Source organism: Diadema antillarum, unplaced genomic scaffold, assembly GCF_040938485.1.
Source record: "Diadema antillarum isolate AM-2024a unplaced genomic scaffold, OU_Dant_1.0 scf00000172, whole genome shotgun sequence".
NCBI classification, from domain to species: Eukaryota; Metazoa; Echinodermata; class Echinoidea; order Diadematoida; family Diadematidae; genus Diadema; species Diadema antillarum.
In genome coordinates, this window is record NW_027271061.1 from 1,519,070 (window position 1) to 1,534,568 (window position 15,499).

A 15,499-nucleotide genomic window follows, 5' to 3' on the forward strand; every position below is an offset into this window, starting at 1 on the left:
TTACTTATCTATCAAAGATCTATCTATCTGTTTTATCTATTTATCAACCTATATCTCTGAACCAATCACATCCTAATAAACTATGACATCATTCTCTCTTCTCTTCTCTAAACACACCCCTGGGAATGTTGGTGGTTAGGAGAGATAACTAGGGCTGATGAGATTTGACGACTTCCCATGACAGTGTCCAGTGTCCTTGAGTGGACGGTCTGCTGTGGGCTTAGCCTCCCAACCAGCCGGTTAATTGTTTTTTTCCTTTCCAACAAAACATTGAATTAATGGCAATGTTTTCAAACCATCACATGCATCAAACTAGAGACAAACAATGTCAGATTGAAAGCAGATATTTGATATTCAAGATATATGACTTTGAGAATTAAATTGCCATGGAGATACTACTATCAAGATGAAGGTAAAGAAATAGGTTGCATGTAAAGTATCAGTGATATTTATATCATTGTTTCCAAATACATGTGTAAATGCATGCAAGCATTTCTGGATTTACAGTATCTGGACTGTATAGTATGATAGTCTTGGTTGATATGACTCTAATGCAGAAAAAGGGATGGTATCTATAAAGTTAGACCGTTCCAAGTGCTACAGCTTTTTTGAGGCAGAACAGAACATCAAACAATAGTTCACGCTGGGCTAGTCTAGTCCTAAACTCAGCATCATCATCTCTTTCAACAGCACTGAATAGACCAGAAAGCTAAAAATCATCTTCAACCCATTGAAGACGAAGCCCGAGAATGTACTCGGGCAAGTGTCTACGCGAAATGCGTGTTGCAGTAAAATCAGTGCGTCCTAAACAGGTTAATGTGCATGTGGACTAGTGCATGTGGACTCTGATAGATGAAAACAGTGCATGTGGATTGTTCCATCATATATATGTGCCGAAAGTCACACCTATAAGCCAAGTAGGTGTGCACAGTACTTGAATCTAGCTACATTTGTAGCAAGGCGTTTTGAACCAATCTCTCTCAAATTAGAATTTTTTTTTTTTTTTTTTTTTTTTGGGGGGGGGTAAATTTCTCTCTGATTTAGGGTAGATATAATGTACTCACAACCTGTTAAATCTAATCTTTTTTTTTTCCAATGCTGGATATATGGTAAAATGCAGGGTTGTGTATTTAATGATGATCAGATGATTATACATGTATCTGCAGCAAAATTCTCCAATAACGTGATGTGATAAACATGGATGGGATGGGCATTGGTTCGGGGAAAGATTGGACAAGGGTTCCAGGACATTTGCTCCTGCGACAATTGCTCCAATGAAATATCTGCACACTTTTAAAGCCAAACATAAATTCTACCCACAAACATAACCCTTAATAGCCCTAATCCTAATCCTCACATCAAACTAAACCTTAAACCCTATCACAACCCGAAACCTAACCCAAAGTTCTTGGAGAAAATAAGACCGGAGCAACTGTCATGGGAGAAAATGTTGTGTCACATAGACAAGATGATAAGAAAGAAGAGAGAAGATGATGGTAAAAGAGGGCGGGGTAGAGACAGAGGATGACAGAGCTTCATTAAAATAAAAACCTGCAGCACTGACTTACACGTCACTACAGCAGCGCTCGGGTGGGGGGCAAAATCATGATGGTTCTTAAACCAGGTGACGTTGGCAAGAGGTCTGCTGGCCGGTGGGCTACAGGCCAGGGTAACCGGCCGACCCTGGAGCTCCTCAACGTCAGACGGCTCGGTGACAAAGTTCCAGTCCATACCTGGCAATTGGACGAGAGGGAAACATAGATCGTAAGCCATGACAGGTGTCTCGGGGTAAGAGTGTAGATGATGTCATTTCAGGCAATCATCAGGTTAAATCAAATAGTGTAATGCTTGCGTCTGTCAAATTTCAAAGCAAGGTCTTATTGCGCATGTACGAGTATGCACATTCTGCAGGATTTTATTCTTGAGGCATTAGGATTACACTGCCTTTAATGTTTACATGCCCTAGGTACCACTTCTCTCATTTGACCAATGCATGCCAGTCTCTAATAAGCCGAATATTTCACAAGCTTTTCATTTTTGCAAATTTAGCGATTCGAGTGCTATTCGCGAATTTAAAAACATGCAAAAATATGAACTCTGATCCCGACATGAATGTGACGTGTACGGATACATTTCTCTGTTCAGTACTGTACTCCACAATTGCGAATCTAACCACTCATGAAACTGCCGAGAAGTCAGGATTTGCAAAAAATTAGCCTCAGTAAATATAATGGCATAAAAAGTAACTCCTTAGTATTTATGTCTGTGATTCTCAGAAATGCAGCAGGACATAAAGTCTTTTTTAAAAGTTTGACATAAATCACTGGAAAATTTTAATTGACAGCTCAAACTACATTTGAATAGGGGATAGTTGAGAAAGCAACTCTTATGTAATGGCTTTACAGATTATTGCTCATCTCTTCATGAGTGTATGTCTCATGACAGGTTGATATTAATCATACAGTCACATTAAAATATGCTATCAAGCCAAAAATATCACTGAAGAGGCAATATCAAAGTCATGGCTAATTCTAAATAAAGTGAGAGCAACCTGAGTCAACCCGGACCTTGAAGGAACCTACATACATCTCACTTTCCCCCTCTTCCTTCCCTGTTCTTTTCATCTCTCATCTATCTTCTCTTTTTTTTTTTTTGAAAGCAAATCTAGCAAAGGAACAAGAACAAAAATGCACTGCATATACCAGCTATTCATGATTTGCAGCAAACTTACAAGGAAAGGATTAAAACAGAATATAATGGAAAACTAATGTCATTATGAAACAATAATCTGTGATGATGATGATGATGATGAAACAGCATTTATATACAGTAGCGCCACTAATCTGCAGTAACATTCAAAGGCGCCCAGCTCCCACAATGTGTCACACATCACGAATAAGGTTGCTGGAAAAAAGATCTTCAATTTAGATTTGAAGGTATTGGGGTCGTCACAATTCCGAAGTGGGATGGTAGAGAGTTCCAAAGATATGGCGCAACAGAAGAGAATACGCCACATATTTTGCAAGTACATTTTATTTTTCTAATTGCGACTCATAAGGCAATTGAGCAAGCGGTTGAATTTAGGATTGAGGACCACAAACAACCAAATAAAAAGTACGAATTATCTGTTTCAGGAGAATAGTGATAATCCACCTTTGAAATGATAATACTGTGCATCTGTGTCATGGGAAGCTACATTTTCATGAGTTGTTAATTGCAAATATCAGTTAACTTGCAAAAAATAAACACAGCACAAAGTGTAGCGTGCATACGGTAATTTCTCATCTTGAGAATTACATTTACGAATTTCACAACAAGAAAACATAAAATGCACTTCTTGTTATTGAAAACCTGCCAAAGACATCACATTTTTCCACGAAAAACAAATTGAGAACCCACAAAATACCCCCCCAAAAAATGTGCCTAAGAAAAGAACATTCAAAAGGAGATAACTAGAGCAGGAGCTCAAAATATCCACAGATGGGGAAATGCAAAGGAAATACAAGCAAGGAAATTGACACTGGCACAGCCAACTTGTCCAGCAGACCATGGGAGTGCAACCGTACACTTTCTACTAAATATCAAAATAATAGGCGATTTGCTTTTTTGGCATCGTGAGTATCAACATGAACATTTACGCATTACAGAGTGTGACTCATTCATTTAGCAGCTAATGATTACGCAGATAAATATAAAGATCCGACAGCAGTATCCCAGATTAACTTGGCAACATTGAGTTGGTGGTTTGGTCTCTATCCATATTCTATTCTGAATCAGCGACCAATCTCTTATCAGAATGTGAAGCAGTTCCTTCAGCCCTGTCGTAAAGTAAAGCATATAATGCATTGGGCTTTAATGCAACGGTTCCATGACATTTGCCCCTGTGACAATTGCTCCCATGAAATATCTGCACGCTAAGCCAAATATATATTCTTCCCACAAACATAACCCTAATCCTAATCCTAATCCTTACATCAAACTAAACCTCAAACCCTATCACAACCCTAACCCTGACTCTAAGTCCTTGGAGGAAATAAGACTAGAGCAATTGTCCCAGGAGCAAATGCCATGTCACTAATGCAACCCACAAGTGTGTTTCTTGCCTCTCTGATGCATCATTTTCTATGCATTAGAAAAGTCACAGAAAGCTGACTTATTACAGGTTTGAATTTGAATTTTATTGCAAATTAATTCAAAATTCATATACTTCCAAAATATGTCTAGTACATAAACAGTATTAACACAAAAGCTAAAGGCATAAAGTTTAGCTTGCAATTTTGAAACTATGAATGTAAACACACATATAGTATTGAAAATTCAAATCAGCTTGAAAAGTCTTCAATTGTTAGAGCACTAGTGCTTTACATAATGTGCATGGTGACACTTGCTGGGCATTCTCATTTTAAGGTTGGAATAAGTGCCAGAAAATCAACTTTGAAAATTAGAAAATTAAACCTTAAAATTTAGCATATGATCTCTTCTTCTCTTGTGATTAAGAATGAATTGCATTAATATCTTTTCCAGGAAACCTCTGAGTCACTTTTTAAAGTGGTGCACATATGCTTGAAAGTATCCACTCAAGTACAGCCCTACATGTCTGCTATATTCACAAGTACGCATAAGATTCAAGAAGTATGCTCGACACATATGTGTGTGTGTGTGTGTGTGTGTGTGTGTGTGTGTGTGTGCTTGAGAACTTTTAAAAGTGAACTGACCTATCCCATTAGAGACAGGAACTGAATTGATGGACCTACAAAAGGGAAATTACTGTCTCTAGTTTCCTATTTTGCTGGCCATGTGACATTATTGTCTGCATGGCCATGGGTATAGACAGGAAAGGGCAAATCTATTAAAGAATAAACTGAGGACTGGTAAATCTGAATTCTTCCATTATGGGCAACTTTTCATTACCCCTACAATAACTCTCCCTTCCTCCCCATTATCCACATTTAAACTTTTCTTCTGAAAACCAGTCCAACCCAGCCGGTCCCCCACCCCTTCTAATCATTTATCCATTCCCACTCCTCAGCCACCCTCATTCTACCTACCCTTCCCATCTATACATTCACCTCCCATTCCCTTGACCCATTTACCCGCTCTCTGCCTGAAGAAATGAAGTGAAGTGACACCGAACAGAAAGATTAAGACACTTTCCAGATATATGTACTCACTTGCCACAGTCAGGGTGGCGCTGCTGGTGGACACCGACCCCAGCCGACTGGTTCCTGTGCAGACATAGCTAGCCTCATCATCCAGGCTCACGGATAAAAAGGACAGCGAGCCGCTAGACAGCACGGCGGCATTGGAGGAGTTGCTGAAGTCTGCGGGCACCCCATCAATGAGCCAGGTGATGGTCGGGGCGGGGTCACCGAGAATGACGCAGGGGAAGGTCGCTGGTTGGCCCACAGGAATGATTCGACTGGAAGGGCCGGTACTGATGTACGGGGCCCCTGGGTTTGCTGTAGGAATGATATATCAGGCAAAGACAACTATAGACAACAGACCTAACTTATTCACACACTGCATTTCTTGACTGAATTCATGGAACCACTTTAACCCGTTGAGGACGAGTCCCGAGTATACTCGGGCAAGCGTCTACGGGAAATGCGTGTTGTAGCAAAATCAAACCGTCCTCAACGGGTTAATGTAATGAAGTAGTTTGTGGACAATGCAACTAACAAAATTACTTATGGTGGATTCAAGAAATGATTAAAGAAGTTTCAAAATCTGGGTATAAGTGAAAAATGAAACCAACAACATTCCTCAGATCAGGGTCTCATATCACGTGCTTGATAAAATAAGCCAATGGAATTTCATCAGTATCAATCTTACAAGTGATTGCTGCTTAAATAGTACAAGTCTATATGTTACTGTATACGCTGTTATTTTCACGTACAGATATTTTTGCGAATGACAAGGCCACTGGCATTTTCGCGAGATGTTGTTTTCGTGAATTGATGCAGACGCTTGAAAGTTAATGTACTATTAACAGGGCGCATGGAGACATTTTCGTGTGTTGTTAAATTCACGATCCAACTGTGATTCGCGAAATTCGCGAAAATTAAATCCTCGCGAAAATAACAGCTTATACAGTATCTCTCTATATGGCAAACATTTTCAAGCTGTTCAAAGTTTTGATGTAAGCAGTTGTTATTCCAATCATTGAACAGCATCAATGGTATGACACTTTGACTTCTGAAACCACGTTGAAAAAAAAGAAGTCATTTTTTGAATTTATAGAACAATTGCTTTTAAACGACTTCTCCAGGGAAGAGGAGATTGCAGGATAAAGTGAAGAAATATGAATTATGCTGTACTACTGCAGTGGGCAGTAGGCCAGATGGAGATTAACTGAGTGTGTGACCATAGGACAATAAGGTGGCTCAGACCATAGGGCAGTAAGGTGGCTCAGTCCATGGTGCATCTACCTTGCAACCAAATGACTTTGGACTGAGTCCAACTGAGTCGAGCTGTGCAATGTAACAGTGCAATCATATACATTTGTGTAATCTGCTCTGGTAAAAGGTCAAAATTAATTAACTCTTGTGTGCCTTGAGTGCTAATTAGCATAAAAAAACACATTGGCCCGAATTCACAAAGGTGGTACAAATGAAACCATGGTTTAAACCATGGACAAAAACCATGGAGTGCCAAGTGTCGCACGGAATATTTCATTACGAAATTGGTCATTTCGTCGACAAAATGACCGTTTTGTTAACGAATTTATCATTTCGTGGACGAAATGTTCATTTAGTTTCAAAATGTTGTCATTTCGTTACAAAACAATCATTTCATCGACAAAATGACTGATTTCGTAACGAAATATTCCATGCGACACTTGGCGCTCCATGGTTTTTGTCCATGGTTTTTGTCCATGGGTTAAACCATGGTTTTATTTGTACCACCTTCGTGAATTCAGGCCATAGTGTTACACTATCCAAAGTCCCTTGTATAGAAGGGCTTAAATGGAGGACCCATGTGTAAGGGAGTCATGACTCATGCACGTTAAAGATCCCACGTCAGTTTACTGGGCAAGTAAAAACAGACTTAACCCTACAAAACTGGACAATCTCCAAAACGATAGATTATCAAGCACTACTGACGTATCAAAAATGATCAATCATCAGCCCTGGTAATGCATCTGTCCAGCACGGCTTCACTGAGCAGCAAAGGGTGAGCCATTTCCCTGGTTGCTGACTCTCTCTTCAAACACATTAATCATGATTGATAAGGAGGGACTGGTGGGGAATGCGCAGCACGCAGGTATTCACACACAGCTGTCCAATTTCTACATTTCTGATTCCCTTTGAAAAACCACCGAAAGTGACATGGACTCCTATCCCTCCCACTATTCCCAGCTCAGATCACCTTTAATCCAGACTTGATCCCCCCTGCAAGAACTGGAAAGTCAGACCCTCCGAAAATAGGTCCTAACTAGACACAATATCTGTTGTGTAGCACTCAATATTCCATCCATCCCCTCAAGTGTATGACAAACTCTTAATCAGACTCACTGGGGACCACGTACTGATGGAAAATGTTATTTACAGGTATCAATTTTCATGACTCTTACCTCTCTCTCTCTCAAACCCTATCTTTCACCATGTTAGTCAATGATTTAAAATAGCAACTTTAACATTCCCCTCGTATGACTAGATTTAATTGTGCTCGCTCTTTAACCATTATAGCTGCACAGCGTTTACTTTGAATATGACTCACAATAATGTAACATAATATTGAAATATGCATTGTGTCCATGACATTGCCAAAAATATCTACAGGTAGACATATCATGGACACCATCTTAATGTAGCTGTCTGTAAACTGACATGCGGTTAGGAATTATCATTTTACTAGTACTTCACTTTTTGTCTCTATTAGTGCTGATGCTATAAATGCGATTATACCATTCTTATCTTGCAATATCGGCATGAGCCACCGCAACAATTTGATACAGCCACGGCTGATTGGCTGCCGGCTTAGCGTTGCCATGGCAACACACATCACTGCATGAGTCGCCAATGAGGTAGGATGATCACTTACAAGAGCCCTGGTACTCTTGTTTTAAAACTTTTTTCCTTTTGTTCAAAGCTGCTTTCCTCTATCCAGCAGACTACTAAAACTTAGGAGAGGACTGAATCTCCTATTGTATGATCTCCCCAAGTAATGAAAGTTTTCTGCTTTCTTTTATAACAACAGTCCCCTCTTCCAAGCTAATCTGATCCCATCAGCAGTACAAAAATACACTCAAGTTTGGCCACTCACCGTTGACGGTGAGTAATCCAGGGGCGCTCCTCGTGGGCTGGTTCGGTAGGAGTGGGTTGGTCACCACGCACCGGTACAGCCCGGCGTGGGACACCGTCACCGCATTGATCTGCAGGGTTCCAGACACCTTCAAGGAATTCTGATCCCCAAACTGGGATGAGTAGATCGACATGTCCATCTCCCCCTGTGGCAGGCAGGTTGAAGAGAGGACCAAAAGTTTGCCAACTACTTAACACTTTCAGCTGAATTTCAATCAGGGCTCCTGCACCTTCTTAAAATACATTTGTATATATAAATCTTTGAAAATATTCTCAAAACCTTCCAATGACTTTTATATCATAAAGCTCTTACATACATCTCATATTCAATACCTTTCTTTAAGGAAAGGTCATATAAACTTGGGAGTGTAGCATTCAAAATCCAACACTTTACATTCAATGGATAAAATTCAGACAAGTGATTTGAGAAGTCATATAAAGGTGGAGATTTCAGATGGGTGTAAAATTAGATAACATTCTCATATGTATTTTAAGTAAAATTAAAACTAATGTCAGATAAGGCTTTCACTACCATGTCTCTTTGAAATGAAGTCTATTTCTCAAAGTTAACTACACCTAGGACATAATTTTTCTGTACAGGGTCTCCACTTTTAAAAGTGCTGCAGGCCCTAAAGCCTATATTTGCTTACATCACGGAGTGGCTGGCCGTCCTTCTCCCAAGAGACGCTGGCGAGGGGCAGACTGTCCCCTGTGATGCACTGGAAGTAGGCCGGTGTCTCTTGCCTGTCTATAACGGTCAGGTTAGTGGGCTGGTAGAACACCTCCTCCAGATCTGTAGGGGGAGAGACAGGACAGACAGAGGGTGAGATATTGGGGAGAGATTGAGGGAGAGAACGAGAGGGACGGGGTGGGAGGGAGCTGTGAAAGGATCAAATCCTGCATATACGGTATTAGCATTTATTGCTGGCAATTAATATATCTTGCATAATACAAAAAACATCTCTTGCTGGGTATTTAAGCAATGTTAATACTCTTTTCAACATCAAACTCGCTCACAATCATGATCACAATCATTTGTTATGCCCATATTCAATTTTTCCAGCCAAAGATGTAAACTTAGAATCTACAGTGTACATACAGTTTGTATTTACAGGAAAGTTCCTTTATAATGCTACTTACATTGTATTCATGTAAAGGGGAAGTATGTGGATTGAGTGAATGTAGCAATATTAGAAGAATATATCAGTAAAACATTTTCCTCAAACTTTCACCGATGTGTCTTTCTAATACTGCTATATATTCACTCAATCCATTGTATATTTGGGGAAACTTCCCCTTCAACACAACCACTGTGGTCATAACTCAAGCAGTAGAATTCAACAGCACTGCAGTGGCCAAATAGTGATGTTTGTAGCTCTAACAGCTGTTCCAAATCTCGCACTGCAATCAAAAGCTTACTGACAGATAAATCAGAAATATGCAGGAATTCTTATGATTCAAAAAATTTCTAGCTAAACCATCCTATTGAGCTTCAGGTCATCACTTTTATTTGGTACTAGACACACATACAAACAATGCTACATGTCTTGATACACCACAGGAAAAGACCCCATGAAGGAACTGTAAGTGTTGTGTGCAACCTTTAAAATGTGCATATAAGGATCTGCAACTTATAAACAACAAAATAGATGCCACATTATTCAGCATCAATACATTATACATCTCTCCTTTTATCTATCTGAATTAGTATTGATAGCTATGAAATACAATAAGATATGAAACGCTATTAAAAGTAGATTTAAAAAAAAAATGATATGACATAGTGATACTAATGCAAAACTGCTGAAAATGATACAATTTGTTTGTATTTGCTGGAAGAAGCAGTTAAGAAATATCTACTTCTAAATACTGCCAAATTGGGGTAGAGCACGCTAAGAAAAAGTCTGTTCCTGTTTTGATGGCTATTTTGATGTCGGCATAGTCTTGTGGTCGCAGAGAATCGTGTCGAAACGGAGTGTGTGGACGCGACTGGTCTCACATCAATAGGAAATCAATTAAACTGACAAGGAACGAGAAAGGAAACGGTTTGCCCTTGTTGCCAGTGTAATTATCACAAATTTACGATGTGGTTTTGATAGCAGACATGACTGGATTACGACTTTGGGGCTTTGGGACATGCTACACTGAATTCGACAAATTGATGGACGTCTACATCATGAGCCTGGAGTGAGTCCAGCAAATGTGTTAAGAGAAGTCAAGTGGCACAACCAGTTCAGAGCATATCAATTTTGTGCTCGCTTTATTTGTTCTTGCCAATTTGGTCTTCGCCAGTGAAACATTTTGACAATTAATGTACATCAGATGAAATGAAACCAAATAAAGCAATCAAAGATCCCAAGCATCATCAATTTTCCTCTCTCACTAAAACCAAAGAATGTGAACAGGAATGATACACATTATTGTTAAACAAAAATGCATTTAACCATTAAGAAAGTCCAAAACTCATCTAGTAATTTCTACTATACCTCTAAGACCTACTTTATCATCCTACGAGAGGACATAGGCCTACAGTACATTGAACAGCAGAGAGGAAAAAGATTATGAATACAGTTTAAACGTCCCTGTCATTTGTAAGACCTTCTGCTACACAATTGTATAAGGTACTTTGTATTTTAACAAAACTCTTAAGTGGTATACTGTATAGATTCTTTCTGCTACGACAAATTTTCACATTCAAAGCCACCTCTTAAAGTTTCTGAGAAATCGCTACAGGGGTATCAGGTACTAATATTACTCAAGAAAGAAAGAAAGACTGAATGAAAACAGTCCAAGAATAGAAACGATGTCGAAAAGTGGAGACACACAAACATACAGATGGCTAGCGGTAGTATAAAAGCAATAAACTTGCCAGCCCCATGCCCTCTCATTCGCCTTTAAATATGGGGGAAAAAAGACACCAAAAAAAAAAGTTAAAATGAAAAAAATGCAACACTTTAATCACAGGTTGAAAGTAAGGAGAGAAATTTGGTAATGACCTCCTTCCCCAATATCCTCAGGTGAGTTTGGATTTTAACGAGATTGTTTGCTCAGCCAGTTGGTGAGCTCACTCGACCCAGACCACCGCCACAAACCCCCCCCCCCCTCTTCCCCCTTCCCTTGACATCCCCGCAACACCTTAGAGATTTCAAAGCTCCTGTAAGTAATTTCCAAGAAATCCTGCAAAATTTGTGCAGTGGCTTTTCAATTGTCTAAAAGTTGATAGTCCGGATTTTTTTTTATCCCTCTGAGGCCAAAATTTATGACTCCACTGCAAGTGATTAAATGAATACGTATTTCATGGGATAAATAAATCATCATATGAATGGAGATTGTATAACCCTGCAGCATCAGACTGGTATGTTATTGTCATGGATTCAATTTCATTACTCAATGTGCAATCAGGAAAAAAATAATCATACATGTACTTAAAAGTTTCGTATAAGTTTTTTGAACTATTCATAGTGTTTTTGGGTGAGTGAAATCACAAGAATTAAAGGCACAAGGTCCCGGTGGTTTAGTCAAATGCGTACGCGGGCACAAGGCGCAAGTTTCCTATAGAGACCTACGCTATCGACTCCTCGTTAGCTCCTACGCTGTGACCCATTTCCCCGAGTCCGGAGAAGTCCGATCCACACGTAGTCAGTGGTTCAATCACAGTTCGGCTCATGATTCGGCTGACTGGGATGACAGCTTTAGCAAACTTCTTTTGTGATGTCATAATAAGAAGCACATATTGTATGCACGCACCCTGGCATTGACTACAGACTGCGTGATGCGCAGAGAAGACAACGAAGGCAACGTTACCTACCAACACCTACGCGCTTTACTCATGATGACAGCTCAACTTCGGCAATCTTCGTATCAATGCTAACGGTGATCGGCAGTATCATCAACAGTGCCCTCTACACTACTGGCACTACGTGCCTTTAAAGTTGATGAATTTCTTAAGTTATGTCAGACTTAAGTTATATTAGACTGTAGATTTGTTCACTGCATGGGTTAAAAGAAAGATGAAAAACAAATTGTGCAATTCTCACCTCAAACTATGACTACAGTTTGATATTGGCAAGTCACTAGCTGGTTTCTGAATGGTTAGAACTCTCATGTGACATGGACAAGACCACTGAAGACGTCACAATGACCTCACAAAATGAAAATGCACTTACAAACCTTGTATGTGCATGTATTAAGATTTAGTCATGAATGTACTTAGCGATTACATCATTGGCTGGCTTGATTCTGCCTACTTTCTACAACATGTTACTTTGTGGTTTCAGTGGGTCAGAGAAAGAGTCTGGCAAGTACCTAATCACTGACAGGAAATGAGGTTAATAAGGGAAGTTATAAAGAAGCTGCTACAGGGAAGGGGAAAGGTCAGCCTCCTTTCACACTGAAAATTTAAACAACAACAAAAAGAAAAAAAGAAAAAGAAAGGAAAAAAGCGCCATTACAGGCCTGCGACATTAAATCTTGCACCAGAGCATATATTATAAATCAATATTTACAGGCAGATTCTGTGGGACTCTGTGAAAGAGAGATATCGTTAATCCTTTGAAATGTCAAGCGATAATTTCCTTACTCTTCCCATTGCATTGACTGAGGCATCTGTTCAATCAGCAAAGATGGTTTTGATGATATTACAGTAACTATGCTCAAGTGTCTTAGAACGAATTGCAGAGAACAAGTACGTGCAAGCTAATGACTCTTCTATGGTATAAGATTGCGCATCACAATGCTCACGGCATTATATCATCAAAGAGATTATTTTATTAAAACGGCACAATCTGGTCATGCTAAATGCATGTTGTAGTGCATTCAATAAACTCAAAAGTTCTTTAAACTCATATGAAATCCTTTAAATCAGCAAAACATATATGTCTATATGGTATTGTTTGTATCTACAATGTACATACTGGTCATGCTGAATCTGGTAAATATATCAAGCCAGGAGAATACTGCAGGGGCCACAAGGAAATTAACAGAAAAGTACAATTTGTAACCAATTCGTTGATATTTCATAAAATTCACTTTATTGTTCTAGAACAAACATGTGGGTCCTGTATATCATCTCAAATGCCAAGCTGACAGAGATACAGTGCATTCCAAATTTTTAAAGTCCCCTCAAATTGCTGCACTCAATAGGAATCATGAAAACTGAATGCAAAGACGTTCCATTGTCGAAACAGGACTAGAATCCTACTTTGTAGCCACATCCCAAGTTACTAGTATGATGGGGGATTGGGTTTCCGCACACTTAAGTTTGTACGTTCGCGTGTGAAAACTTACCTATTTTACATAGAATGTGCACCCTTCTTTACCTCAAAGACTTGATATAGACTCCTCATATACTAGACAACATACTCTGAAAACGGCGCGAGAATTCCTGGGTGCGTCATTTTCATTACAGATGCACTTATAATATGCGTCCGGTCCCACGACCTGTCCGGTCACACAACGCTTGGTCATACTCTACAATGTATTCTGTACTTCTAGGACATCATGGTGCAATTAGAACCCATTTTGAATTCAAAAGAAAAACTTGTACCATTGAGAAAGAGCTACACTCTACCCTCTGGGAAATATAGCTGGAACCCTACCATTCATATTCACTGAAGTATCAAGATTTTTACGGTTACCGTGGCTTCACCAAGACAGACGAGGCAAGGTAATCAGTATACATGTAGCCATAGCCATATTTCATCACACGGGAAGCTGGGAAAGAATGCAAAATCTTGTTGATTTCAGAGTCAATCCAATAACAGAACTTAAAATCCTCATATCAGGATGATTTTATGCTCTTGGGAACAATATCTTTCAAACATAGATGACGAATGCGTGTGCGTGTGTATGTGTGTGTGTGTGTCCTTGGAGAACAGCGTTTGGGAAGGAAGAATTTTGAAACAGAACCTGAATAAATAGGAGGGGGAAAACTGGGGCATTTAGACTTGAAAAAGAGAAGCGAATCGGAAACGTGATAAAGAGAGTGAAGAAGGATGTCAAGGGTAGAGGAGGGAAAGAGCGGAGGATCCGTTACGATGAGATCACGGCAGGATGCGAGGACGATCATGGTTCAGCGGTCGGCAAACAGCGAGCGACGACTTTGCCTCGCCGTCCCTTGTCATCGATCTCCATCTTCTTCCTTTAAAGCCCCGAGTACGTTCTTGGGATGTTGCCAGATTTTGTGAAAAGAAGCCCAACATGTAGATCAAACAACTTAGTTTTCTCTTAAAAAGAAGACATCATACATTGTATGTGTATTGTTTGAAACATGTGCAGTTAAGACCTTTTGACAATTAGCTTCAGGCAAGTCCATAGATTGGACGGTAAAATTTTACTTGGATTGCTATAATTGTTACTATCATGTTAACTACAATAATTTTCATTATCATTGCTGTAGTTGATGTCACTATTAATTGTTGTTATGATAAGTTAAAGAGCCCATTAAACTATGATTTATTAATTGTATACAGGTACTTACAAGTTATACTTCCATGTTCTCCAGCAGTTTAAGCAGCTCAGCCACAATTACGGCATTACTATAATCATTATTAAATCATTACTATTATTACTATCATTATTATTTCAATCATCATCATTATCATCATTATCATTATCTAAAATCCCCATCTGAAAGTGATACCAACATCCACTGTAGTACTGGGTTACAGTCATTGTCTTCATCGAGTAATTATACATTGATCCTTATACAGTTTTCATAGTGAACACTGCTCAAAAGTTTTGCCAAGTTTCGAAAAGTTTGTTATCCTATTGACGATCTGTGGGACACATGGCAAATTATGAAGTTATCATTTAAATGAACAATTAGAATGTACAATGTATCTAATCAAATGATGGCAAATTCATGTCCAATGTCATTAAAAGTATATTTACAATTAGTGACTCAAATATTTATAATGAGATAATAGCCCCCAAGTTTACAAATAGATAAGTACATACTTACAATTAGTGACTCAAATACATGTGTATAAGCCACCAATTTTGCAACAGTAAGAATTTGAAGCGCACAGTTTCTCCACTTTTTAAAGCAGTTAGAACACAATCATTGTTTCACCATTGGGGAGTGTGCCATTTCAAGAGCACACAGGTATCATTTCTACAATGGCTCACAGCTCATATCGATCTCTAGACAAGCCCTAGGTCAGGTTCCTCCCCCATCCTGACATCCCCCCCCCACA

At 39.2% G+C, this 15,499-nt stretch overlaps 1 protein-coding gene across 1 annotated transcript in view; it reads right to left on the reverse strand.

Annotated features, from left to right (window-relative positions):
- LOC139722828 (contactin-2-like) overlaps positions 1-15,499 on the reverse strand; it is a 103,658-nt gene that overhangs the window by 64,859 nt on the left and 23,300 nt on the right. The window contains exons 4-7 of the mRNA XM_071634122.1: positions 8,954-9,096; positions 8,266-8,449; positions 5,172-5,459; positions 1,569-1,733 (exon numbers count right to left, since the gene is read on the reverse strand). Of these exons, the coding sequence (XP_071490223.1) occupies positions 1,569-1,733; positions 5,172-5,459; positions 8,266-8,449; positions 8,954-9,096 (780 nt within the window). The remainder of the gene's footprint in view (positions 1-1,568; positions 1,734-5,171; positions 5,460-8,265; positions 8,450-8,953; positions 9,097-15,499) is intronic.